Raw genomic sequence first — 27,603 nt, 5'->3', positions numbered from 1 at the left:
TGAACTCCAACCACAGCCACATTAGTCAAACACACATTCTCCACAAGTTCAGTTTAACAACTCGCAGGGCTGAAAATCAATCAATCTACTGGGGCGGAGTGGGGGGGATAATATTAATAGTCACTTCATCCGGTTGGAACAGGAAGGTTAGTGTGGAAATGTGTTTTTTATTTGCTAAACATATATTTTTATTGCTTTTCGTTTCAGCAAACTAGGTTCAAATAATGATTCAATGATCCTTTTTAGCTTTGCATCCTAAAACCTGAGGTGCTAAAGCATGCCGTTTATAAAAGGCTCAATATCGGTGTCGGAGCTCGGTTTCCCTGATAAACTGTTCATACCAGATCAGCTATGAGCATTATTTTGCCCTCTTTTTTTTTTCCCATACATCTTTTATGATCCATGACTAGTTATGTTGAATATACTTGTATTATACTTAATCCCATGCTGCCTTGGGGGCTCACAGCACACTGCACTTTATGTGTTTAAGATTTTTTTAAACATTTCTTATTTTACAGATGGTGTGAATCCGGGCTAAGAAAAAAAAAAATTCTAAAGTATGAAAAATAAAAAAAATAATAAAATAACTGCTGAGAGAAAGGCGAGATGGGCAATCAGACAGTACGGAAGGAACAGGTGCAGGTATATGTACATTGTATCTGGGGAAGCATCAGCTTGTGGGGGGTAATGCACTAAACAGCAAAGGTGGAATTAGGCCTTTTGTAAGTGGCTCTCCCAGGTGCATTGAAATGCTGGTGGTATAGATCATTAATCCGCTGTAATTTTGGTTCATTGAATGAACGGCTGAATGGTGCGGCTGTGAAAATATAATTATATTTTGCTTAAGCATATAGCCAGGCCCTGAGATCATTTTGCACTTGCTGCTCATTATAACTGGCTGTCTGTGCTTTGTGCTGGCTTTCTTTTGTGAAGATTAACAGACGAGCACAGTGTGAAGATGTGGTGAAGTAGTTCAGATGCTTTCAATAGAAGGACTGAAATCTTCTCTATCAGAGGGAGGAGAGCTTCTCTTCAGTCTGGGAGAAGAGACAAATAGTTATGTCAAACAACGAAACCATATAGTGCCAGACAAATTGCCCACCGAGTTGGCCACATATATTAATCCTAAATGCCGGAGGATTAGGATAGCCAACACGTGTACAGTGCTCGTCATATAAACTTATATAATACGCAAGTTATACTAAAATAATGACAAGTTCTGCATATACCGGAGTTCTGGAGTCATTGCTTCTAATTGGTGAGTTCATGAAGAAAACACCTAATATGAAAGAAGAAGACTGTGCTCCACTAGGAACATGGACAAGATAAAATAAAAGGCAGAAAAGTGAATACATGTTGTGTACAGCATTGCAGGATGCATCAGCCCAATAGAATGAAGAATTCAAACAATAATTTGATATAAAAAAAAATCTGCTAAGTATTACATATATAACGGGTTACCCAGACAAAGTAGTTTTCCCTCAATAACAACGGTGTACTTTCCAGAAAGGCAAACCATGCAGCTGCTGTGGGGCCCCTGAAGAGAGTGATTGTCCAGTGCAGGTCGGCTGCATCCTTTATTTTAATGGCTGGCGAAACGAGGTGTGAGAACGAACCCAATAATCATGGAACTTATGTGGGGACGAACAAGCACCAAGTCATCTTGTCCCAGGTGGTTAGGGGTGTGGTGGTATTAACCAGCACCAATAGGGATCCCCATTTTAATATAGGTTATTGGGCCCCCTCACCACTTTGCACCATTAAACATGACCTTTCCAAAACGCGTTATAGGTTGAAAAAAGACACAGGTCCATCAGGTTCAACCTCTCTCAATAAATTACCCGTCATTCATCGCTTGATTTACTAAAACCCTCAACGCCATTCGTATAGAAGTAAGCATCTAGCCTTTTTTAAATGCCGACATAGTATGTGCCATCACTACCTCCTGGGGAAGGTCATTCCATAGCTTGCCCACTCTAACTGTAAAGAACCATTTTCTATGGTTTTCGGTTATGATATGGCATTTTTCAATACATGGTCACATCTCCAATGAAAGCTTCCATATCCAAGTACATCTTAGGCCCCAATATATCTGCGTTCAGTGTTTGCTTTGTTCTGCTCCATCATAGGAGCAGAACAATGAAAATACCAGAAGCGCCGACTCCTTTGCATGACAAACATCCACGGGACCTGATCGAACCCATGGACTTTAATGGGTTCCATCAGATTTAGGTCATGGTGTTCATTGTTTTACCAGACAAAATAGCTCAGTCTGCTGCGCTATTTTGTCCATAATTTTTTTACCAGATCTGTGACAGAGGCTCCCAACGGGGCCTCCTACGCAGATGCAATCAATGCCTTAGTTGAGCTTTTTGTTGAGGATAAATGCTCTAAAAGGGTCTATGCTGAATATATAGCTTACATGTAGCTTGCTTTCTAGTGTGTGGCATCTCATCTTACATTTATACGTCATATTTAAAGATGAAACCGGAGTTGGCATGAACACAGGACTGTTTTTTAAAAATAATAAAACGGAGTATTATTCATTGGTAAGCAAAAGATGTACAATATAAAACATGCCAAAAGTTAGAGTGGGGTCTTAGTCCAGTCTGCCTTCCTTTTAGTGTCCGCAGCAACACAAACTAAAAACAGTGCTTCCCTTTCATTTACCTGAGGGTGGTGGGGAGTAGAGAGTAAAAAATCTAGAAGGGTCACAACGTAAAAAAAAAAAGTAATGAAATAGAATTAAAGAGGCTCTGTCACCAGATTTTGCAACCCCTATCTCCTATTGCAGCAGATCGGCGCTGCAATGTAGATAAGAGTAACGTGCACTGCCAGAAGCTGGGTGTTAACGAAGAGAAGTGGATGATGCTGATTAGTCAGCATCATACACTCCCATTCACAACGCCCAGCTAGTAAAAGAAGTAAAAACGCCCAGATGTACGCACATAATACACGCCCAGTTGTACTTTTACTTTAAACACGCCCAGTTGTACTTTAGAAAGCCTCATTTGCATAAATATAAAAATGGTCATAACTTGGCCAAAAATGCTCGTTTTAAAAAAAAACAAAAACGTTACTCTTATCTACATTGCAGCGCTGATCTGCTGCAATAGCAGATAGGGGTTGCAAAATCTGGTGACAGAGCCTCTTTAAACTGAAAAAGTAAAGGGATGTGGGGCTATGTACAACTATATAATTCAGAATGGGATTCCCCCACTCCTCCAAAAATGGTACAAGGTAAAAGATCTAAGGAAGAAACCTGCTGGGTCTTGCACACCTAACAAATGACCCTATATTTACTCTAATGAAAACCTCAAGACTGTCCCTATCCAGAATCCTAAGAACCGAACCCTGTGCTTGGAATTCTACAGATGATAAAATTATGGTATTCAGTATTTAAAGGGATTGTCCAGTTTAGAAATCCATTTTTCATGTACCCATATAGAGAATACGGTTCCCTGTTCAGGATACTCATCTCTTTTTTTCCATAGTAAACAGCAGTTACAAAGAGTGCCTCTTGCTCTGGAAGACCTGTCCTACATTACACAGACGCATTGATTTGAATGGACACGGTGTAATGCTCAATTTCCCCAGTGATGGCGCTGCAAAGAAATTCAGTATTTACTGCCAGGTTTCCCCACAGATTAAAGCTGATCAATGATAGTCCCAACAGGGGGCACTGTGATACGCTTATTTGGAAACCTTCCAATGAGTAGGAAAATAAATAAAGCGAAGAACTCTTTCAAGAAAGGCAAAAATGAATGCTTCATAACAGTTGATAAAGGTCACGAGTTATGATTTTCATGCTATATGCAAGCATACAAGGATTAGATCTAGGGCTTTTTCATAAAACCTGTGTGTCAGGAGGTCATTTTGGAATCATACTTATTGTTACAGGTGTTAATAAGAATCATGTAACAGGCCAGAGTGAAGCGCATGAATGAAGGGGTCACATGTAATGTCAAAATGTGCGTGCCCCCTGCTGTATTGCAACTCTTGGGGTAGAAGGTCTACAACAATCCCATGGTGCTAGCATTACAAGGGTGCAAAGGTTTACAGAGCTATAGCAGGACAAAGCAAAGGCAGGGTATCCTGATAATATCATAGGCAAGGATGGTGTTTCACAAACCACAGTACTATCCTCTCAAGCAAATTTCACGTGTCATATAAAAATAAAAAAAAATATTTTCTAATTACCTTACTTCAATAATGTGTGCTTCATCAAGCAGACCTGCACCTCGGTCACGTATAATAAGACATCAATATATAATAAACATATAGTCTAAAAAATGAGTAAATCATTGGCTAGCACTCCAGATGTAACACTAGCATATTACACGTAAACCTCTCTTTTGGGTTTCCAAACAAATGTGCTGAAATGAACTGACGTGATATCTTTTAGACACTTGGCAAGTCCTGGGTGGCTGAACGCATTAGGGTCAGAGGTGATGCCTTTGTTACCAAGTCCAGATGTTGAACATTTTCCATACCACCTTAAATACCACTAATACACAATAAATTGTGAAATTTGCTACTTCATAAGATTAGAAACCTCTACAATTATGGTTCCTATATCCAAACATTCAACAACTTTCTATAAAGAAAAAACATTGGATACCAAACATTAAATTATACGTAAAAAAAACCTTAAAAGGCCAAAGCAAATCAAGTAATTTTTCCATTAACACATCTAATTATTGAGAATGAATCAGATTACAGGATAATTAGCTGATTAGTGGGTATTGGCTAACTTGTGGACAATCCTGTAGCGGGATTTTGATCATAAAATGTATCACCTGATTAAAGTCAGTAGATCGTATGTGTTTGTCAATATAAGGCCATGGCAAATACAGATGAAAGCTGACAATTTATAGCCATTCATTTAACCTACATAAAACTTTCTGGGACAATGGGGCCTACATATCATGTGTCAGAAAGGCAATGTTTTGTAGTTAATTGGTGCAAGGTGTACACTGTGGCGGTCCGAGTCTGGATTTTAACCTCAATCTTTTTAAAAACAGGTCTAAATGTGAATAATCCTATTTATTTATGAAGCCTTTTGCAATGTATAATTATTCAGATAAGGATGTGCTTCTTTCTTCAAAAAGAATATAAATTCACTAGAAAAAAAATAAAAAATAAAAGAATAAAAAAAAAAATCATGTTTAAAAGGACCAAACCAATTTTGGCCTTAAAGGGCTATTCCAGTCACAGCACATCATCACCTATCCACTGGATAGGTGATAACTGCTAGACTGGTGGGGGTTTGACAGTGGGACCCCCACCGATCATGAGAACCCCCCTCGTGTCCACCATTCCATCCTGCTGCAACCCTACTGCCAATAGTGTATGTGCCCTGCCGCACCATTTAAGTATAAAGTATATGGCACAGATGCAAACTGCCGATCTGGGTGCTCATCAGTGCCATGTAAAAATGAATTTTTTTTTTGTTGAAGATCTTCCATTTTATTATTATTTTTTTCTCTGACACAGTAAGTTATAACAGAGAAACGCAACTGAATCTTTATTACACTGATCCTGCAGTTTATTTTTTAGAAATTTCATAAGTGGCCCTAATGTGCTATTTGAGTGAAACACCGGCATAAGAAATGAAGGCTTCGCCATGTGGATTTTGGGGTCTCTTTTATATTAGGATGCTTTCCAGGCACCATTGTTGGTTTGCAGAGGCCTTGAGGTGCCAAAAAATAAAAATACCCCACCCCCCCCAATTAACTTATTTTGGAAACGACACCCCCTCAAGGAATTTATCTAGAGCTGTAGTGAGCATATTGGCCTAATAGGCGTTTCATAGATTTTATTAGAATTGGGCTGTGAAAATAGCTTATTATTTAATTATTTTTTCCAATAATATGTAGTTTTAGCCCAAAATTTTCAATTTTTACATGCAATTTGTTGAGCAATTTCTCCCAAAAACAACAATATCCCATATGTGGTCATAAACTGCTGTTTGGGCACACGGTAAGGCTCAGAAGAGAAAAAGTGCCCTTTTGCTTTTGGAGAGGAGATTTTAATGGATCGGTTTATGAGCGCCATATTGCATTTGCAGAGCTTCTGAAGTACCAGTACAGTGGAAACCCCTGAGAAGTAACTCCATTTGGGAAACTACGTAAATTTATCTAAGGAAATAGTGAGCATTTTGAACCTACAGGTGATTCATAGATTTAATTAGAACTGGGCATTGAAAATTTAGAATTAATTTTTCCCAATAGAATGTAGTTTTTGTTAATTTTTTTTCAATATTACAAAGGGTATTAGGAAAAAAAGCAACAAATAATTTGTTATGAAATTTTACTGGGTACATTAACACCCCATATGTGGCCATAATCTGCTGTTTTGGCACATGACAGGCTCAAAACGGAAGGAGCGCCATACGGACTTTGGATTGGTTTTCGGGCACCATGTTGAGTTTGCAGAGCCCCTAAGGTATCAGTACAGTGAAAACCCCTCAGAGGGACTACATTTTGGAAACTACACTTCAAGGCATTCATCTAGTGGGGTAGTGAGTATTTTGACCCCACAGGTGGTTTCCGGAAATTAATGAGCAGAGGATGGTGCAGAGTGAAAATTTCAATTTTTTTCCACAGATATGTTCATTCAGTATTCAATATGTTGTGCCCAGCTTGCTCCACTGTGAAAAGATAGCTGCAGGTCTGTACAGTTATGGAAATACCAAATTTACATCTTTATTTTTAGTTTTACAGCTTTTGTACAATAAATTGCCTTTTTTTCCTAAAAAAATTACGGTAATTAAAAAAAAATCTTTTTTGGGACGCCACATTCAAAGAGCCATAACTTTATTTATTTTTTGTCGAGAAGGCTGTGTTATTGTTTATTGATTACTTATTATTTAATTTTTTATTTAATCATCTTTTATTCCTTTTTATGGAGGCAAATAGATAAAAAAAACCAGTAATTCTGTCATTTTTAATGTGATATTTTTTATTATAGCTTGGCTTGATACAGATGCAGCTCTACCAATTATGCATAGTTTTTCTTTATTTTTGCATTTTTCCAATAATAAAAGACATTATGGGTGATTTTTGGCTTAGAACTTCCGTAGATTGCAGACCTGGAGGCCATTGTTCGGGTATGTTCACACGACCTGTTTTCAGACGTAGTTCAGGTGTTTTACGCCTCGAATTACGCCTGAAAAGATGGCTCCATTACGTCTGCAAACATCTGCCCATTGCTTGCAATGGGTTTTACATGTTCTGTTCAGACGAAGTGTAATTTTACGCATCGCTGTCAAAAGACGGCGCGTAAAAATACGCCCGCATCAAAGAAGTGCATGTCACTTCTTTGGACGTTTTTGGAGCCGTTTTTCATTGACTCCATTGAAAAACAGCTCTAATTACGTCCGTAATGGACGCCGCGAAAAACGCCAGTACTTGCAATTACGTCTGAAATTCAGGAGCTGTTTTCGGCTGAAACCAGCTCCGTAATTTCAGACGTATTTTGCGTTTGCGTGTGAACATACCCTTAGGTCCGCAGTTGGCATAGCAACCATCGGCACCCCACAAATCGCTTTGCCGATGGGGGTCTAGCCACTTAGATGCTGTAGTTGCTATTGAACATGGTAAATAAGGGGTTAAGTAGCCGGGATTAGCACTAGCTCTAATTCCGGCCAGTACAGCAGTGTCAGCTGTAGTATACCGTGGACAACCTCTGGTGATAGTGCGGGCTCAGCTTCTGGGCCCACACCATCACGGCGCCGTAACTGTACGGCGGTTAGCAGTGACCCCCTTGCAGACAGCGCCGTATGGCTCAGGGATAAAAAAAAAGAAAAAAGAAGAAGAGGGTTGTTATTAATAGGACATCCTCAGAGTGGGTCACAGTTACCAGTGGAGTTTCACAGTGGTCAGTATTGGGCCCACTTTTCAATATGTTTATTAAAGGGAATGTGTTGCCAGCAAAACATGTTTTTTTTTTTTTAGTTAAACAATTAGTGTGTAGGTGATTAAACATTGTTCTAATTATTATTTTTTTTTCACGAGTCAGAAAAGATTATAAATTGGATTCAATTGGATTCTAATTTATAATATTTTCCATTGCTGGTCACTAGATGGAGACATTCCCAAAATTGCAGCATTGCATGTGGTAAAGCAACCACATTGCTTTATGCTGCAAAATTGGGTAAAAATCTATCGCTCTAGTGAGCTCTCAGAATCCCCCCCTCCTTTATGGCTAGTGCCGGGAGAAACGAGGGGTTTGAACGGTCTAACCTCCTACACTGTGTCGCCATTTTTTGAGCTAACACACAGTGTAGAAGGTTAACATACAGTAGTAAACACACACTGAAACACGAACATACATAGAAATCCCTTACCTGCTCCAGTCGCCGCCGCTCCCTCCGGTCCATCCGCTCCGTCTGCTGCCGCTGCTCCATGTGCACAAGTCCGGAAGCCGCGACCGGAAGTAGTAATATTACTGTCCGGCCGCGAATTCCGGTCCACAGGAAAATGGCGCCGGACGGCGCGCATTTCAAATTGAACTGTGTGGGAGCAGCGCATGCGCCGTTCCTACACAGCGGCGTACATGATAGTGGATGGAATGGGCCCCGTTCGCAGTCCCTATGGGACTGGAGCTGCCGTATTCCATGTCTGTATGTGTCGTTAATCGACACATACAGAAATGGAAAAAAAAATGTCAGCCCCCATAGCGAAGAAAAAGTGTAAAAATAAAAAAAAGTAACACACAAATTAATCCAAACGTTTTTAATAAAGCACTAACATCTTTAACATATAAAAAAAAAAATTGTGGTGACACTGTTCCTTTAATGACTTTGTAGAGCAGCGGTCCCCAACCTTTTATACCTTATGAGCCACATTAAATTTCTAGTGAATGCTGCAGAAGACGCATTGGACTGATCCACCGGAGGTTCCCTAGGTGGACCTAGGCGCCAAGCTGCATCTCTCTCAAGCCACGGGGCAGAAAGACATTGGCTCACTGCCCCGCAGTTTATTCTTGTAGGCCACAGGTTGTTTAAGGCCTGTAGCCTTCTAGAAGACGTCAGCGTCAAGGGCCGGTGACGTGATGACGTCACGGCGCCGGCCAAAGGAGAGTACCTATTCGTTCACGCGGGGTTAGGCAAGTTTTTTTTTTTTTTTTATTGCTGCAAAGGGGACTCTAGCTAGTATATGGGAGGGAACAAGGGGACTTAACTATTACATGGAGGGCACAAGGGGGCCTAACTACTGTGTGTAGGGCACAAGGGGGCCTAACTACTATCTATTGGCAGAGAGGGGGCCTAACTACTATCTATTGGCAGAGAGGGGGCTAACTGATCTATATGGACACAAGTGGGGCCTAACTACTATATGGGAGCACCAAGGGGATCTACCTACTATATGGGAGCACCAAGGGGATCTACCTACTATATGGCAGCACCAAATGGATCTAACTACTATATAGTGACACAAAGTGGGCCTATCTACTATATAGGGGCACCAAGGGGGCCTATCTACTATATAGGGGCACAAAGGGAGCATAACCATTATATAGGAGGGCAAAGGGAGACTGAAATTACATTGTGAAGAAAGGGGTCCGAATTACTTTATAGGGGCACAAAGTGGTCCTAACTACTATATGGCAGCCCAAAGGGGGACCTAACTACTAGATGGGAACACAAAGGAGAACATAACTACTAGGAAAGCATTCCTGTGTAGGGAGGGCACGATTACTGTGCGTTGGTGGAAAAGCGAGGAGCCAAACGGGTTTGTGTTGCAAATTCTGCAGAGGCAATTCATGGCTGGAAGTAGTAGTCATGGTGCTCTGGGCAAGATGAAGACGAAAAGGGAAATTGAACGAATCCAATATTAGAAAACATCACCGGTGAGTCACTGTACTCTAATCACATATATGGTCTGCAAAGCACCTGTATAGGACTGGTATTTACCACTATATGGTCACTACATACTGGTAATATTTGTCTTTGTTTTACTACACACATTTGACTACGAAATCAAGAGTGATCACATTATTTCTATATAGCTGAAGGGTGGGCCCCAAGAATCATTTCCTCTGGTGGGCCCAAGGTACTCCAGTACGCTACTGGCTAGGAGCCACATTTAAGTTAAAAATGCTAACATATTAACCGTAGAAAAATAAATCATGACATTTCAAACTGCAGGTATTTCAGTTTGGGTGGTGGAATACAAGGATATTCATTTTTAAATAGGCACTTTTCTGGCGATAGGATTTGTCTGTAGTATTGTTAATGTGGATGTTATATTATAGTAAGAGCATATGGTTATAACTCAGGGTTCCTATGGCGAGCCACACATCAGGGGGGTGGGAGCCACATGTGGCTCCCAAGCCACAGGTTGGGGGCAAGGGTTGTAGAGGGCTTACAGAATATAATTTCAACATTTGCAGATGATCCTAAGCTCTGTAAAGTAGTTAACACAGAGGAGGATAATATGGCATTACAGAAGAATTTTGGGATGCTGGAGGCGTGGGCAGAGAAATGACAAATTAAGTTTAATGTGGATAAATGCAAAGTAATGCACTTGGGCCAAGGAAACAAATTCTATATTTATGCATTATATAGTAGAAAAATAAAAATAAAATGATATTGGTAAACAGTAAACTTAACTTTAGCAACCAGCGCCAGGCAGCTGCTACCAAGGCAAATAAAGTCATGAGATGCATCAAAAGAGGCATAGATGCACATGACAAGAATATAATTTTGCCTCTATACAAAAGACTAGTAAGACCACACATCGAATATTGTGTACAAAGGAGGATAAAGCTGAACTAGAGCAGCTGCAAAGAAATTAATCATCCATGGGGTTATTCAGTTTAGAAAAATAAATAAATAAAATAAAGATAGCTTGAGGTGATCTAATTACAAAGTAGAAATATATGAATGGACAGTACAGAGGCCTGTAACAATGACAAGGGGGCATCCTTTACATCTAGAGGAGAGAAGGTTTTACAATATTCATAGACGGGATTCTTTAGTGTGAGAGCAGTGAGACTTTGGAATAGTCTGCCACAGGATGTTATAACGGTTGAATCATTGAGCAAGTTTAACCCCTTCCCGACATTAGTCGTATGGATACGTCAGGGAAAACAAGTGCTTTCCGCATTTTGCCATATCCATACGACAAATGGTGGACACTGGCTCAGAAGCAGAGTCGGTGCCACCATCCCCGGGTGTCGGCTGTATGTTACAGCTGACACCCTGGGGTAATGGCGGGGACCGAAGTTCGCTCCGATCCTCACGATCGCTGCATTTAAGGGGTTTGCAGCTCACCAGCACCCCAGCAATAAAATTGCCTCCGGTGGCTGCACAGGCAATCGGAGGCCTCCCATTATGCCTAGTATGGAAGCTTTCCAGGCCCTGCCCGATTCCTGCCATTAACCCTTTAGATGCAGCGATCGAAAACGATTGCTGCATCTTAGAGGTTGGTAGGGCTGCCGACTGCGGCTATGGCAACAGGAGGCCTAACAATGGCCTCCTGCTCTGCCATTACGGAAGCCGATAAGCCCCCGACCGGAGGCGAAGCCTAATCGGCTTGCTGTCAGTGAATGACTAACAGATCTAATACATTGAACTACATAGGTAGTGCAATGTAAATGAAAAAAACACTGACAGTTGGACCTTCAATTCCCCTAATGGGACTAAAAAAAATTCTAAGAAATATAATAAAAAAAGAGTTTCAAGTAATAAAATAAAACATAATCGCCTTTTTCCCTTATCAAGCGCTTTATTATTGAAAAACATGAATAAACCATACATATTTGGTATCATTGCATCCGTAACGGCCTGAACTATAAAAATATTATGTAATTTATTCCACGCGAGGAACGGCATAAGTAAACCTCGTAAAAGACAATGCCAGAATTTCTGTTTTTTGGCCCTTTGCCCTACAAAAATTAGAATAAAAAGCGATAAAAAGTCGCACGTATCCAAAAATTGTATCTATAAAAACTATAGCTCGTCTTGCAAAAAACAAGCCCTCATACAGCTCCGTCGACAAAAAAATGTAAAAGTTATGGTTCTCACAACATGGCGACAGAAAATAGTGCATTATTTTTACGTAATTTCTGTGCAAAAAGTTGTAAAACATAAAAAGTGCTATAAATTTGGTATCGCCGGAATGGTACTGACCCGCAGAATAAAGTTAGCATCTAGTCTATAATGCATGGTAAAGGCGGTATAAAAAAAATAAAAAAAAACTATACCAGAATTTCTGTTTTTTGATCATCTTGATAAATTTTCAAACAAGCCATGAGTAAGGACGCTGCAGTCGTCCGAAACGCGTAGGCACCGCCTATATCTACAACCACCTTTTGTACCTGGCATACATCTTTCTGATTTGAATACATTTATGGAATAAAATTTGGAATAGAGTTTCCTTTTTAACCACTTTAATTGTCTTTGCGCTGGATCCTCCTCTTGCATACCTTTCTGTTTCTATGACGTGTGCCGACACAGGGATCCGGGCGCAGCCAGCGGTGTGAATCTGCTTAAAGGTGAGCTGGAGGATTTCTCCTATGAACATTTTTTTCTATAGAGAGCTGTCTTGTTATGGTGGCACAAGCTGGGGACCACATATTCGTATAACTATGCAGGGTTAACATGCTCACTACACACCTAGGTGAATACTTTCCAAAATGGGGTCACTTCTGGGGGGTTTCCACTGTTGTGGTCCCACAGGGGCTTTGGAAATGCGACATAGCGACCAGAAACCAATGCAGCAAAATCCTCACTCCAAAAGCCAAATGGCGCTCCTCCCCTTCTGAGCCCTGCCGTATGTACAAACCACAGTTTATGACCACAAATGGGGTATTGCCGTACTCGGGAGAAATTGCTTTACAAATGTTGGGGTTCTTTTCTTCATTTATTTGTTGAGAAAATAAACTATTTGACCTAAAGTTATGTCTTACTGAAGAAAAAGGATTTTTTTTTATTTTCACTGCCCAATTCTAATAAAATCTATGAAATACCTGTGGGGTCAAAATGCTCACTACACCCCCTAGATTAATTCTTCAAGGGGTGTATTTTCATGAATGGAGTTACTTTTGGGTAGCTTCCACTGTACTGGTACCTTAGGGGCTTTGCAAAAGTGACATGTTGTCAAGAAACCAATGCAGAAAATCTGCACTCCAAAAGCGAAACCGCGCTCCTCTTCTTATCCTTGCCGTGTGCCAAAACAACAGTTTATGACCACATATGGGGTATTTCCGTACTCCAGAGAAGTTGCTTTACAAACGTTGGGGTTCTTTTTTTCCTTTATTTGTTGAGAAAATGAAAAATTTTGAGCTAAAGCTACGTCTTATTGAAAAAAAGGATTACTTTTATTTTCACTGCCCAATTCTAATAAAATCTATGAAACACCTGTGTGGTGAAAATGCGCACTACACCCCTAGATGGACTTCCTCAAGGGGTGTAATTTCCTAAATGGAGTCACTTTTTGGCGCTTTCACTGTTTTGGTCCCTCACGGGCTTTGCAAATGCAACATGGCCTCCGCAAACCATTCCTGCTAAATTTGAGCTCCAAAAGCCAAATGGCAGTTATTCCCTTCTACGCCCTGCTGCGTATCCAAACAGCCATTTATGACCACATGTGGGGTATTGTTTTACAAATGTTGTGGTGCTTTTTCTCGATTAGTCCTTGTGGAGATGAGAAAAAAAATTGTTAAACCTACATTTTCTTTGAAAAAATTTAGATTTTCATTTTCACGGCCTACTTCCAATACTTTCTGCAATAAACCTGCGGTGTCAAAATGCTCACTATACCCCTAGATAATTTCCTTGAGGGTTGTAGTTTCCCAAATGGAGTCACTTTTTGGGGATTTCCACTGTTTTGGCACCGCAAGAGCCCTTCAAACCGGACATGGTGCCTAAAATATATTCTAATAAAAAGGAGGCCCAAAATCCACTAGGTACTCCCTTGCTTCTGAGGCCTGTGCTTCAGTCCATAATCACACTAGGGCCACATGTGGGATATTTCCTATAACTGCAGAACCTGGGAAATAAATATTGAGTTGCGTTTCTCTGGTAAAACTTTGTGTTACAAAAAAAATGGATTAAAACAGAATTTCTACATTTCACCTCTACTTTGCTGTAATTCCTGTGAAACGTTTAAAGGGTTAAGAAACTTTCTAAATGCTGTTTTGAATACTTTGAGGGGTGAAGTTTTTAAAATCAGGTGACTTATTGGGGGTTTCTAATATATAAGGCCCCCAAAGCCGCTTCACAACTAAACAGGCCCCTGTAAAAATAGCCTTTTGAAATTTTCTTGAAAATGTGAGAAATTGCTGCTAAAGTTCGAAGACTTGTGACGTCCTAGAAAAATAAAAGGATGTTCAAAAAACGATGCCAATCTATAGTAGACATATGGGGTATGTTAATTCGCAAATTTTGTGTGGTATAACTGCCTGTCTTACAAGCAGATACATTTAAATTGAGAAAAATGCTATTTTCACAATTAAATACATTATGTATCAACCAAATTTTGCCAGTATCAAAGTCCAATGTGTCACGAGAAAACCTACATACAATACGCACTTCATATTAATCCCCCAATTAGCGCTTCCCAAGTCATTTAGTGGGTGCAATTGGAAATATTACAGATGCCTTAATTTAAATAAATGTGTTTTCTTAGTAGACTATAACCAGAGGACATTATATGGAAAAGCAACAGCATGTTAAAGAGTCCCTATCAATAACTAATTTATGTTCAATTTCAACCATACAAACTTTAAGATGTGCAGAAAAAAAAAAGGAATCCAATGTACAAGCGCTGCTTAGTTGTAATTAAGAATTCAACAAGAGTTTCCAGACTAGCTCAACAAGTGACCAGGAAGAATACACAAAGGCCGCATCCCACAGAGTATATACGTTCAACGTGGTCATGCATGGAACACAACTCGAAGTGAGCACCTGCCACACACTGAAAAAATATTGTAAAAAAAAGCTTTCACAGTTAACGTGCTATTTACACCTTTCTTTTCTACAAAAGTGAAACGCTGGGCAAATTAGTAAAATTGACCTACTAGGGTAATTTAAGATACCAGGGCCATTAATACTTTGTCTAGTCCCTCAAATGTAAGTTTCCATGGTTGTGTGTACACTATAGGTTTTTAACACCAAAAGCAATAACAAACACGGCATGTTACTGGGCTGTATAGAAGTTGCCAAAACTACGCTCTCCTACCCAGATATCACTCAGTGCTCTGCATTTATTAGTTAAAGTTGCATTTCACAACCTTTTTGCTCTGTGGCCCTCTGAATGCAGCCTGTACATAATAGGGTTAATGTGGAGACCTTCCTTTAAGCTACTTTCCCCAATTTTCTGGTCAGAATGCCGGAAGAAGCATCTAAACTTTATCTTCTGACATGTCATAAGACGTGATCAGTGAAGATCCGGACTTTGAGACTCCCACCACTAGAACGAAGGGGTTAACTTCTCCTACTGATCAGTCTGCAATTGACAAATGCAAAACAAAGTCCACAAACATTTCGTTAAACACTGTCCCTCTTGGACACGTCAGATGAAATATATATTAAAAAAAATTCTCAGCTTTTGCGAACAGATTAATTTCAGGAGCTTGATAAGTTCTTGCAAACCGACCAATAAGAATGTTTCTGGGGATCAGTTCGACTCACACGATCACATATTTATGGCACATGACAGCAATATGCCACCAATTAGGAGTTGTCCGGAACCCCTAACATATTGGCTTTTCATTAACGCAGTGATACAAAAAGAATTAGCTGGTACCGTGATGACAAGTATACCAAAAAGAGGGGAAGCAGCCAATGAAAAAGTTAAAATGAACCAGATGACTTACTCTTATGTACAATTGCATAGTCTCCTTCTCTTTTTGGGGGTTCCTGTATTTCTCATAAAAGTCTCTCCGTTTCTTGTTGTCTTTTAGGATCCTTTCTTTCCGCTCCCTCTTCTCAGCAGGCTCATCGGAGCTGTCTGGAGACTGTTGCTGTGCCAGAGGTTTGCTTTTCTCTACTTCAATGTAGTTTTCATTTGGATTCAGCACAATAACTGCATAACCTTCCTGTAACAAATGAGAAAGTAGGATACATAAGATATGAGATATCTGCCCATTGCACATCAGTCTAATGTATCCAACCATAAATCCAATTGCGTTATCCCTACACTACTAGCTAGGTAAGAATGAATGTTTGACTGCAGAATAGAGCTTGCAATCTACGACACTATAGGATTGCCATATAGAATACCTATTAACATTTCACAAGATTATTAGTCCCTTGAATAAGTCTGTTCAGCTGGTCATTCAATCATTTTGCAATGGCCACAACTGCCACTCAGGACGTACAACAAACAATATTTCCCCTCTGTATACTCTTCCCTCTTTTGATGCATCTTTTTCTCATGAATATTCTTTTCAGAAGTGGGGAAAAAAGAAGCCACGGAGGCACAGGGAAGACCAAGAAGAGCAATGTAGAGCAGATCGCTAAAATGATAGTCACCTAGAGAGAAAAATCAGCTGGTTGAAGGTACCGCACTCTGCAGGATGGGGAGGGGGTTAAAGAAGAAAAACAAAACAGATTTTGATCAATCTTCTGATCAAGTATGTAATACCGAACCAACTATGGACATTTTCCTGTAGCGGAGTTAAAAAAATAAATAAATTAGATTTGAACCCTTCAAGGCCTACTTGGAGCTTTCAGGAGACCATCTTTTTTTTTTATTTTCAATCCTGGCATTCCAAAAGCCATAACCCCCCCCCCTCCCCCGTAGACAGAGCTGTATGAGGGCTTTGTTTACCTGGTAAGAGTTTTTTGGCACCCCTTTGGGGTACATATAATTTATTCATGAACTTTTATTATTATTTTTTTTGGGGGGTGCACAATACGAAGGAACCGCAGCACTCCATCAAACACGTGTGATGTTTTGACTCTTAAGAAGGGTCTTTCTCAAGAACCCTGAAGGGTTAAAACGGTGTGTTTGATAAAAAAAAACAAAAACCTAAATGGTTTTTCATACTATGAAGGAGTTCTGTCGATATTTAAGTCTGGATTATTTATCTAGCTGTGATCTGATCTTTGATACTATTGACTCGGTTTACCCTGCGGTATAAATTACAGGTTATCAAATATGTAAAGCTTATTTTAAATTTTTGGTCATGTTTTAGTACTTACGAAAAAAAAATTATTATTATTGAAGAAAATTATTTTTTGAACTGCCGCATTTATCAATGATCTCTGACCCCGTCTGTTAGAGTGGGATGTTGGCTGTAAACCTAAACCGTAATAGGGTTGTTTGCGGGAGCGTGCAGGGCAATAAGCTACATTTTCACAAAAATTGGCACTTTTTTTTTCTGGGGGACAATCTTTATTAAGTTGCACCGAAAAACTTAGCAACATCGGTTGTTAAGTTTGAATTAGCTTTTCAAAAACTGCTACTGATGGCGCATGCTAACAAAATGGCAGGTGGACATCAATGTGTCAGCTTGCCATTAGTTTCCTACCATTTCTGAGAAGCCAATTCAAAAGTGACAACCAATATGGCTTGTGCTTCCTTAGTTTTTCATAAACTGATGCAGTATGTAAATATTTAAAGAGTTATTCTGGGGATGGCATATTGCTAAAATATGTCATCATTTTCTGATCGTGGGGTTCCGACCACTGGGACCACCACCGATCCTGAGAATGAAGGGGTTGTGCTGCAGTTCTCTGCATTATCAGGATCAGTGGGGGTCCCAGAGGTCAGACCCCCACCAAACAGCAATGGCATATCCTACCGATATGCCATCACTTTATGAGATAGGAATACCCTTTAACTAGTACAATATCAAACTGAGAAACATTAGGAGTCACATACAAACAATTTGGTGCTTCATACTGGTTCTCATGGCAGTATTATTTATACAGTATTTCTTTTTAGTAATAACTTCTGGGGATAAAGTACAACCGGCTGTATTCATTCCAACAGCTTTATTAATTGTGCAAGTATGCATGGAGTCAAACTTGGGCGTAACACAGCAGAATCAATATTCCTCAGAGCTGTAATCATGTGACATCTATTATACAAGATAGAAATAATCAGAATCCTTACTGCATGTGACAATTGCTTCGCCAGCACAACTCATGAAAGGTGTCACCCACAGGGACCTGCTCTTCCTTGTAGTTTGTTTAAACAACAACATGAAGGAATCTCGAGAGGACTCTGCGGATCTGTAACAGTGTCATCGGAGAGTGGAAGAAACCTCATTAAAACGCATCAATGGAAAAACCCATGTAAATAGCAAATCACGGATTTCTGTATCATGGGTTTATATCAATATTGTGTACATTCTAATTTCCTAGTTCCATACAAGATTTATTGGAAAAGTATACGAGATTTATTGGATGTCGCTCTATTTACTATAACTTTGTTAATCAATGAACATTCATTCCAAACCTGGGTAATGGAAACAATGGAGCTTTCTATCACTAGACGACATTTAAATTAAAGGGGTGTTACAGTTTTAGCAAATAAGGGATATACTTTTACGTATACAATTTCCGAATATACTTATTGTATAAAAATTGCTAGTTTTTTGTTTTTTACATCTTTGCTTGCGGTCATTCATGGCTTACTTCTAGTGGATAAAACCATGTCCAGGTCATGTGATGATTACACAGGTGCTCAGCTGACTACAGATAGATAATAGTGGAGCAAATGAGCATATGCGGTGCTTCCCCTCTCAGTGCAGAGGCTCAATTTGGAACTCACTTCCTAAAGAGCTTAAATCAAAATCACATGATCCATCTTGGCCAATCAGCAGCACCAACAGGAACCAAAAGGGATCCACTGTATATGTTCATTAGCAGATGTGGAGAGTTCCCTTCAACATCCACGGATATGAAAGCTCTATACTGAAAGAGTGCCAAATACATGTTTCAAGGAGATGGGGCACCGTTGGGAGTCCACCTCATGACTACAGCATTACAAAGAAGCAATGTTAACCCATTATGTTCCAAAGGTTAACTTAAAAATACTCCTGAAGTATCCAACTTCTTTAAAAAACTTTTTTTTTTTAAAACATACGTGGTGCTTCTCATGAAAATATTCCTTCTTTTATTCAGAGATACTGTATATAATATAACGCCATTATACAGTATTATTTCAACATAACAGGCAGGTACATTTCCATTCACAACGTCAATATCATTCTAGCTCATACTCCCCTCTACACTTCAAATTATCCTGGGTCCCGGCTTCAGAGTCGCTTAGTTAAGTTTACTTTAAATTTGATTAAAAAAAGTGTTGTTTCGGAGCTTAGCGCAAACTCTCCCCGAAGAGAAGTTTTTAGCCTCGAGGTGGAATAACAATTTAGAGCAAAACCTACATAGTATTATAGAGTGCAGGTTAGCCATTGAACAGAAGTTTATGTCTTCATAAAGTTTGAGCAAATTTGAAAATAAATGGCTTTACTTATAGCGTACCGGTTCTAAGTTACAGCTGTATTATAGCCCAGAGCTGCATTCACCATTCTGCTAGTTGCTACTAAAAGTGGATTATAGTCTGTTGACAGACATATCTCTAAAATCTAAGCGGAGTTCTATAATTTTACACTACATTCAGAGAGAACTAGTATTACACAAGTGTGCCTGATATAAAGACCTCACTTGAGCAGGTATTGAACACGTAGTGATCGATGGGAGATTTCAGCTCGGCATCCTACAGAATTCTGATTGCAGCGGTGGTTGGAATAGGCTATAATTCGGCTGTAACGCAAGAATTTTCCCTAAAGGGTTTTACCCACAATTGACTGGGGGCACCACTGCATATCCCCAGTGAGGAGAACTTTGAATAAAGTGGCGTTGAGAATGCACAGTGCCACTCCATTCACAGTCTATGGGACTGACAGAGACAACAGAGTACAGCACTCGGCTATTTCATCAGCCCCATAGAAATGGAATGGAGCAGCAAGGTGTATGCTTGACCACCGCTCCATTCTTGACCGCAGTGAGGAAGAATGGGGGTTGGATAGGTGATAAAATGTCAATTGTGGAAAAACCCTTTTACTATTAGGCTCTGTTCACACCTGCATCAGAGGTTTGAAGCCTCCGTTGCAGATTTCATCAGATTTTAATGGGAAGAAAAGCAATGCATGCAATATTCTTCCTGTTAAAACTGACAAGTCAATAGCTTCCGTTGGTGCTATATGTTGCATGGCAGAACCGGCAAGCCATCGTCATTTCCGTTATAAATGGAAACCACAACGCAAAAGTGAACAGAACCTTACCCTGTCTTTTTAGAAAAGTGTATTTTTTATTTCTCACTGTACTTAGCAGAACAAAAAGATTAAATAGACAAAGACAAAATGTAAAACTCCAAAATGGGGAAATTTATCATCTGGTCACTGATCATTACCAAACTCATTTGTCCAATTTTACAATGACACAATGTCAATTCTTTTTTATCTTCGGTTTAGGAAATAAAACATTCTGATTTTCAAATCATTGCTGTAAAAAAATCAATTTAAACACTGTTCCTTTTCAATTGGATTTTAAACAATGTAGAGGTCTTGCTGTGAAAGAAGTAAACAGAGAAGTAGTAACGATTTCCTAGGATTATTTACAGAGCACATTACTGGCACGCAATTATTGTATAACAGACATCGGACTTCTTGCGGTGCTAGTGACGGTTTTGGTCTGAGGTACTGTAGAAGAAGCCATCTATGAAAGTAAAGCAGCTCCTTCTCAATATGAGCTCACGTCTGCTAAGAGAAACTTTCGTGTAAGCTTTTTTCTTCCTCCCTACAAAGCATAAAATCTCCGGAGGAGATTGTAAAATCTGCTAAAATCTCTTTGGCAGTCCTTAACAGAGTCATGAATACTTTCTGTGAACCAAGTCACCAAAAAATGCTCGACAAATTCTCATTTCTCAGAAATGCCTCCTTTTACTGCGCTTTATAAGAAATACGACTGCAGAGGAATTCCCAACACACTTCTAAATTATTTGAACTCCTTTTTCTGTTGGACTCGTATTTCACTACATTATAGTTTAGTAATGTGCCTATGTACACCTATAAAAGTCGTTTTAAGCTAATTATAGACCCCTCTATAAATTGCTTTTTGTACGTTATGAAGAACAGATCAAGGCTTGAAGAGAACATATAAGCCGCAGTATACCTGGTGGGGTGGTATCAGACTATTAAATGGATAATTAACTTGACAATTAGAGGGATAACCAAGATCTAGATGAAAAGGATGACAGTCCTAAAAAGTGGCCATCAAAAAGGGCGGATGAAAAAAACAAAATTATTCAACATAAGTCGGTCTCCCAACCCACAAGTCAAAAGACAGAGGTGGTAATTTATTAACTTTTCTACACCAGTTCTCAGGTGTAGAAATGTCACAAACGGCACAAAAGTCGCAATTTGAGGTAAAAATGGCAACTTGTGTGCCGTTTCCAACACTTTTGTGGGCCACTAGCGGCTTAACACATTTATCATAAAAGTTACCATAAAATTACTGCCGTAAATTATGACGCAATTCTATGCCAGCTGGTGGCTGGCTGGGATTTTACTTTCTAGCACACGAACGGCCAAAGATGTGCCTAACTTATTAGGAGGTGTGCGTCTCTTAATAAATTAGGCACATTTTACTCCAACTTTCCATATAATAAGACTGGCGTATGAAACACATTAATCTTAACCCCTTAATGACAAAGCTTGTTTGGACCTTAATGACCAAGACAGATTTGTCAAATCTGGCATGTCTGACTTTATCAGAGAATAATGACTTTATCTGCGAAAGTTTTGAATTTTCAAGTAATTCTGACGTTGTTTTTTCGTCACATGTTGTACTTTATTTTAGTAGTAAAAGTAGACTGATACAATTTGCATAAATTAATTAAAAAATAGAAAAATTGGAGAAATTTTGTAAAAATTAAAATTTTTCCTTATTTTGACTGCAATATGTCACATATGTACATACATACTGTACAATTTTTTTTATTAAATATATATTTCCATCTCTTTACTCTATTTTGGCAGCACTTTTGAAAAAAATAAATACATTTGAGCAATTTAGAAGACTTACAAATGTAATAATAATTTTATACATTTGTAAGTCATTTTGTTTTCCTGCACCAAGCCAGGTTTTCAGAGGCTCATAGGTGTCAGAATGATGGAAACCCCCACAAGTGACTCCATTTTGAAAACTACACCAATTCATGTATTAAGGGGTGTTATAAGTATTTTGACCCGATAGTTTTTTTTGTAAGAATTCATGCAAAGCAGGTGTAAAAAAATATAATTAACATTTTTTCACAAATGTGTCATTTTAAAGACAGATTTCTTTATAAAGCGAACATGAGACTGAAGAAACACACCTCAAAATCTATCACCCTGTTTCTCCTGTTTTCAAAAATATCCCCATTGTGGCCCTAATGCACTGCCTGTACACATGGCAGGGCCCGAAAGGAACAGAGCACCTGGTAGCTTTCAGGGCACCAATTTTGCTTGAAAATGTTTTAGGCCCCACTGTACATTTGGAGAGGCTTTGAACTTACAGAATGATAGAAACCCCCAAGAAATGACCCATTCTTAAGACTACACACCATAAGCTATTCAGGAGTGTAGTGAGCATGCTGACCACTATGTTCTCATAAAGAAGGCATGTCCTGAAAAATGCATTTGCCTGTTTGACTATGTCTTGCTAACAAAGCAATTGTCCCACATTTGTGTCATTCTGATGCCGTTGTGAACAGCATTCTAGTCTGATATATATAATAAATTAAAGTGGGAAAACTCAACTGTTCTGGAGTGAAAGGCAATATATTTTTTTTAAAAAATGGAGGAAAACGTATCCAACTATGTAGCAAACTGGAGTTTGTTCACAAGATAAAAACACCTGTACGGCTATGACGACATCTTATTTTTTATAGTGACCGGTCATACGTCGTCTCTTTAGCCTCATCAATCCCTATATAAGGGACGAACGTGCCAAGCGACGCGGTACACCATTACAGACCGCTGCCCGGCAAGGTAGGAAGCGCTATGCGAACAACAACCAATCACCTACAGACTATATAAAGGGACAGTGTCCAAAACCATCTATAGGAACAGTAAAGGATCACTAGTCCCCAAAATAATGTCAGTATTGGTGGTGTAAGAGATGCAGTAAAAACCCGAATAAAACTGTAATAAAGCCCATGGTGTATTGATATGGAACAGCTCGATTATTAGAGATCCTCCAAATAAAAAAATATGCCCATTTCACGATACAGTAAAACAAATTGAGCTTTGTGCGGCAGGACATATAGTCATTACAGGTCATCTTACATTTTGAAAAAAAAAAGTATGCCAGGGAAAAGCTGCCCATGAACAATTCTTGAACCCACTATTCTAGAAGCACTGCTGCTTCCACTGCCCCTCTCCCCTTCGTGGTCTCCAAATATCAAAGTTTTAATAATTTTTTCTTAAAAATCAAGAAAAGTTATTAAAGTGCCACTTGTGTCAGGTATACGGCCAATTTTTTAAACCAGGTTCTTGATTTTCTGAGGGCATTGTAGGGTTGAGGAACCTGGTCCGAAAGATCCACCCCTCCCATGAACTGGTTGTAGTCCTGGATACACACAGGCTTGATGGTCTGCTGTGGTTCCTCACACTGGGACAGGGCTGGATCGGTCTGCATGGAGAGTGGTCAATACAAGGACATCACGCTTGTCCTTGTATTTGACCAGCAGCAAATTGTCACTGCAAACAGCCCTGCTTTCCCCTCGGTGCACTGTATGATCTACAAAGTCCTTGGGGAGACCCTTTTGGTTTCTCCTAATTGTGCCGCATGCTGCGGCTCCTCCAGCAGCAAGGCACTTCAAAAGGGGGACACTATTATAAAAATTGTCAAAATATAGATGGTATCCCTGGTCCAGTAAGGGGTGCAGCAAATCCCATACTATCTTCCCACTTATTCCTAGGACAGGGGGACAGTCTGGGGGCTCTATTGCAGAATCTTTTCCCTCATATTCTGAATTTAAAAGTGTATCGGGACGCGCTTTCACACACTATATACAGCTTCACATCATACCTAGACCTTTTGTTGGGCAGGTACTGGCGGAAGTGTAGCCTGCCCTTGAAATGCACCAAGGATTCGTCCACTGCAATGCATTTTTGTGGGGTGTAAATCTCTCTAAATTTGGAATTGTAGTGGTTCACTACAGGTCTAATTTTAAAAAGTCTGTCAAAACTGGGGTCATTTGTGGGTGGGCATTCCTAATTGTTGTTGTAATGCAGGAACCATAGCAGGATCTCGAAACGAGCCCTAGACATGGTGAGGCGGTAAAGTGGGCAATGGTGTAGCATATCAGTGCTTCAATAGGAGCGAACAGTGGGCTTTTTTGTAATGCCCATGTTAAGTAGTAGGCCCCAAAATTTCTGTATTTCATTTGCATTGGTAAGGGTCCATTTTTGTGGCCTGGCATAATAACTGTTGGGATTGCGGGCAATAAATTGTGCCGCATAAACACTTGTCTGCTGTACCATAAGACAAATTAATTCATCAGAGAAAAATAATTAAAAAAAAATCTCTATCTAAATCCAGTAGTGTCCACGTTAGTGCCTGGGATGGCAGTGAATTCAGGCACCTGGGGCATATAATTATTAGGGGCAATCCACACAGGGGCATCTGAATTTGGTTGTGCTTGCGCACTAGCCCTGGAACGTCACTAGATGTGTCACTTGGGGATGACTACATCAAAAATGTCACCTCATCTCCACTGTCAGACTCTGACTCTGCAGAGAATAAGGCGTACGCCTCTACAGCAGTGAACACTCGATTTGTCATTGTAACTAATAACGTCGCCTTTAACTCCCTGAACCTCTAACACTAATTAGCCCTACCGAATACCCTAATGCTTAATTATTTTTAACTAGCCCTGACAGTACCTAACCTTACACCACGTACACTCTAACAAGCTAGTCTGATACTATCCCTGTCGCTCACTAAAACTTTTTTTATTATATATATATTTTTTTTATATTTTCTTCCAAGAACAAAAAAACACAGAAAAACCCACCAAAGGGGTTTCATACACAGTCTGGCTGACTGATCGGATTCAGTGATGTCTGTCACTAGGCAACAGAGGATACTGATGGGGCGCAAAAGGATGTGCTGATGGGGCACAGGGATGTGCTGATGGAGCTGTGGGGGTGACTGATCACGCTGTGGGGCTGACTGATCACGCTGTGGGGGTGACTGATCATGCTGTGCGGGTGACTGATCATGCTGTGCGGGGGACTGATCAGGCTGTGGGGGTATATTTCCTTCACAAATAAATTTCGAATCTGTCTCTGATCTCCTCTCAAAACAAACAGAGGAGATCAGAGACGGAGACTATAGAAAAACAAGTCCTGCCTACGTCACACTAACGGTGATTGATCTGTCTGCACTGACAGACCTATCACAGCAATCGCCGACAGGGGACCACTGTCATTGGTCCCCTCTCGGCTAGCTCTGTTGCTTAGCTGTCTCGGATAGCAGTTTGCAGTGAACAGTCACCTCGTCCCATGGCGCTGTGACAGTTTAACTGCATCACGTACATGCACGTGGGAATGCGCTAACCAGCCGCATTTCCCGACGTGCATGTACGTGAAAATGCGGGAAGGGGTTAATAAACACCCCTCTCTGTCTGTAAATTGCAACCAGTATATAGCTTAAAGGGAACCTGTCAGCAGCATTTTACTGATTAAACCAGCAATACCTGGTGGTAGTGGGTGAAAAATCATTTCTATATAACCTATAATTTTCTTCTTAGTCAGCTCTGTAGCTTTAGTATTCAGTTTTTTAGTGTTCCCACACTGTATGCTAATGAGCAGAAAAGAGTCATATATTTGTTTGAAAAGAGTCAAATCTTCATTCCTCAAGTCTTTCCGAGTCTACCCCGCCTCTTTACTTTTGATTGACAGCTCCTCGAATTCCCCCTGCACACAAAATCCCCCACTTGTGCATTGATGTCCTCTTCTGGGGTGTGCGCACAAAGGGACACCTGATTATTACGATAAAAGGCGCAAAATATTTGCAGACCGTTATTTACAGTCGGAGGAGGAGTTTAGGGGAGGGGATAACGGCAATGAAATTTTGATAGCAGCGGCCAGAAAGGGATAAGTAAAGTTCAATAGGTGAAATGCTGGTGACGGGTTCCCTTTAATGGAGTTACAATATATCTTATATGGAGAAAGTGTTATGCGCCTCACCTACCAGAAGGCTGAAGGTCCCCGTTTCCCTGAATGCAGGCTCTTTGTTGGTTGTGCTGAAACATGCTCAAACACCACAAAGTCTTTCAATTGTAAAACAGTAAACAGACAGGGAGGAAGAGGAGGGGGATGCAGCCGCAGTTTCCCATTCAGTGTATCAGTGAATCATCATGAGGGGGAGACATCGGATACAGAAAACCTGTAACATCAGACCTGGAAAAGCCCATCCATTCAGCAAACATGGAGAGAGAAAATGTGCACTTATAACAACCAGTAAGGGGGGAGGGGGGGGGGGGGGAGGAAAAATATGCAAGTACAACACACTATTTTTGGCTGTCCTATATCGAACATACATTTACATCTGCTTGTGGAGTGATTGTGACTATTTTGTGTAATAATAGGTAAACGTAGACACTTTTTGTAGCTAAAATTAATATACTTTTATAACTGTGTCCACAACAAACCAAATCAGGTACATAAGTGGAGTTTCGTATTCTCAGAGATGTCTTCCAAACCTCAACAGGAGTTTGAGAGTGGATAGCTAATGACCAGCCTATTTTAAACCTTAATGACCAGGCTATTTTTTGCGTTTTTCCATCATCGCATTCCAAGAGCTATAACTTTTTTATTTTTGCGTTGACATACCTGTATAAGGTCTTGTTTATTGTGGAACAAGTTGTATTTTTTATTATCACCATTTTGGGGTATTATATAATTTATTAACTTTTATTAACTTTTTTGGGGGGTAATGGAAAAAAAAGCATACATTTCGCCACTCTTTTTTGCGTCTTAGATTTATGCAGTTTACTCTGTGGTATAAAGAACATAACTTTATTCAGTGGGTCATTACGATTGTGGCGATACCAAATTTATATAGATTTTGTATGTTTTACTACTTTTACACAGTAAAAATACTTTTTTTCAAAATTATTTGTTTTTGTGTCGGCATGTTTTAAGAGCCGTAATGGTTTTATTTTTATACCGATGCAGCTGTGTAAGGGCTTGTTATATGCAGGACGACTTCTAGTTTTTATTCGTACCATTTTGGAGCACATGCGACTTTTTTTTTTTTAAAAGGATGTATGAACAGAAAACAGCAATTCTGGCATTGTCTTTTTATTTTATTTTTTACGCCGTTCACCAAGTGGGTTACATAACGTAATTGCTTTATAGGTGGGGTCGTTACGGAATGCGGCAATACCAAATATGTGTAATGTTTTAAAAAATATATTTTTTATATTAAAGTATTTTATAAGGGAAAAAGTGGGTTTTTCAATTTTTTTATTTGGGATTTTTATTTATTATTAACTTTATTAAACTTTTTGGTAACTTTATTTTTAGTTCCACTAGGGGACTTCACTATGCGATCTTCTGATCGCTTTTATAATACACTGCAAT

The 27,603-nt window shown here is 39.7% G+C and overlaps 1 protein-coding gene across 3 annotated transcripts in view; it reads right to left on the bottom strand.

Annotated features, from left to right (window-relative positions):
- ARB2A (ARB2 cotranscriptional regulator A) overlaps nt 1-27,603 on the bottom strand; it is a 465,547-nt gene that overhangs the window by 263,176 nt on the left and 174,768 nt on the right. For all 3 annotated transcript variants that reach the window (XM_075837274.1, XM_075837266.1, XM_075837282.1), the window contains one exon: nt 15,829-16,050. In XM_075837274.1, coding sequence (XP_075693389.1) covers nt 15,829-16,050 — 222 coding nt within the window. The remainder of the gene's footprint in view (nt 1-15,828; nt 16,051-27,603) is intronic.

This window comes from Rhinoderma darwinii, chromosome 1, assembly GCF_050947455.1.
Source record: "Rhinoderma darwinii isolate aRhiDar2 chromosome 1, aRhiDar2.hap1, whole genome shotgun sequence".
NCBI classification, from domain to species: Eukaryota; Metazoa; Chordata; class Amphibia; order Anura; family Rhinodermatidae; genus Rhinoderma; species Rhinoderma darwinii.
The sequence above is the reverse complement of the archived record's forward strand: the minus strand, read 5'-3'. Positions and strand labels throughout refer to the sequence as shown.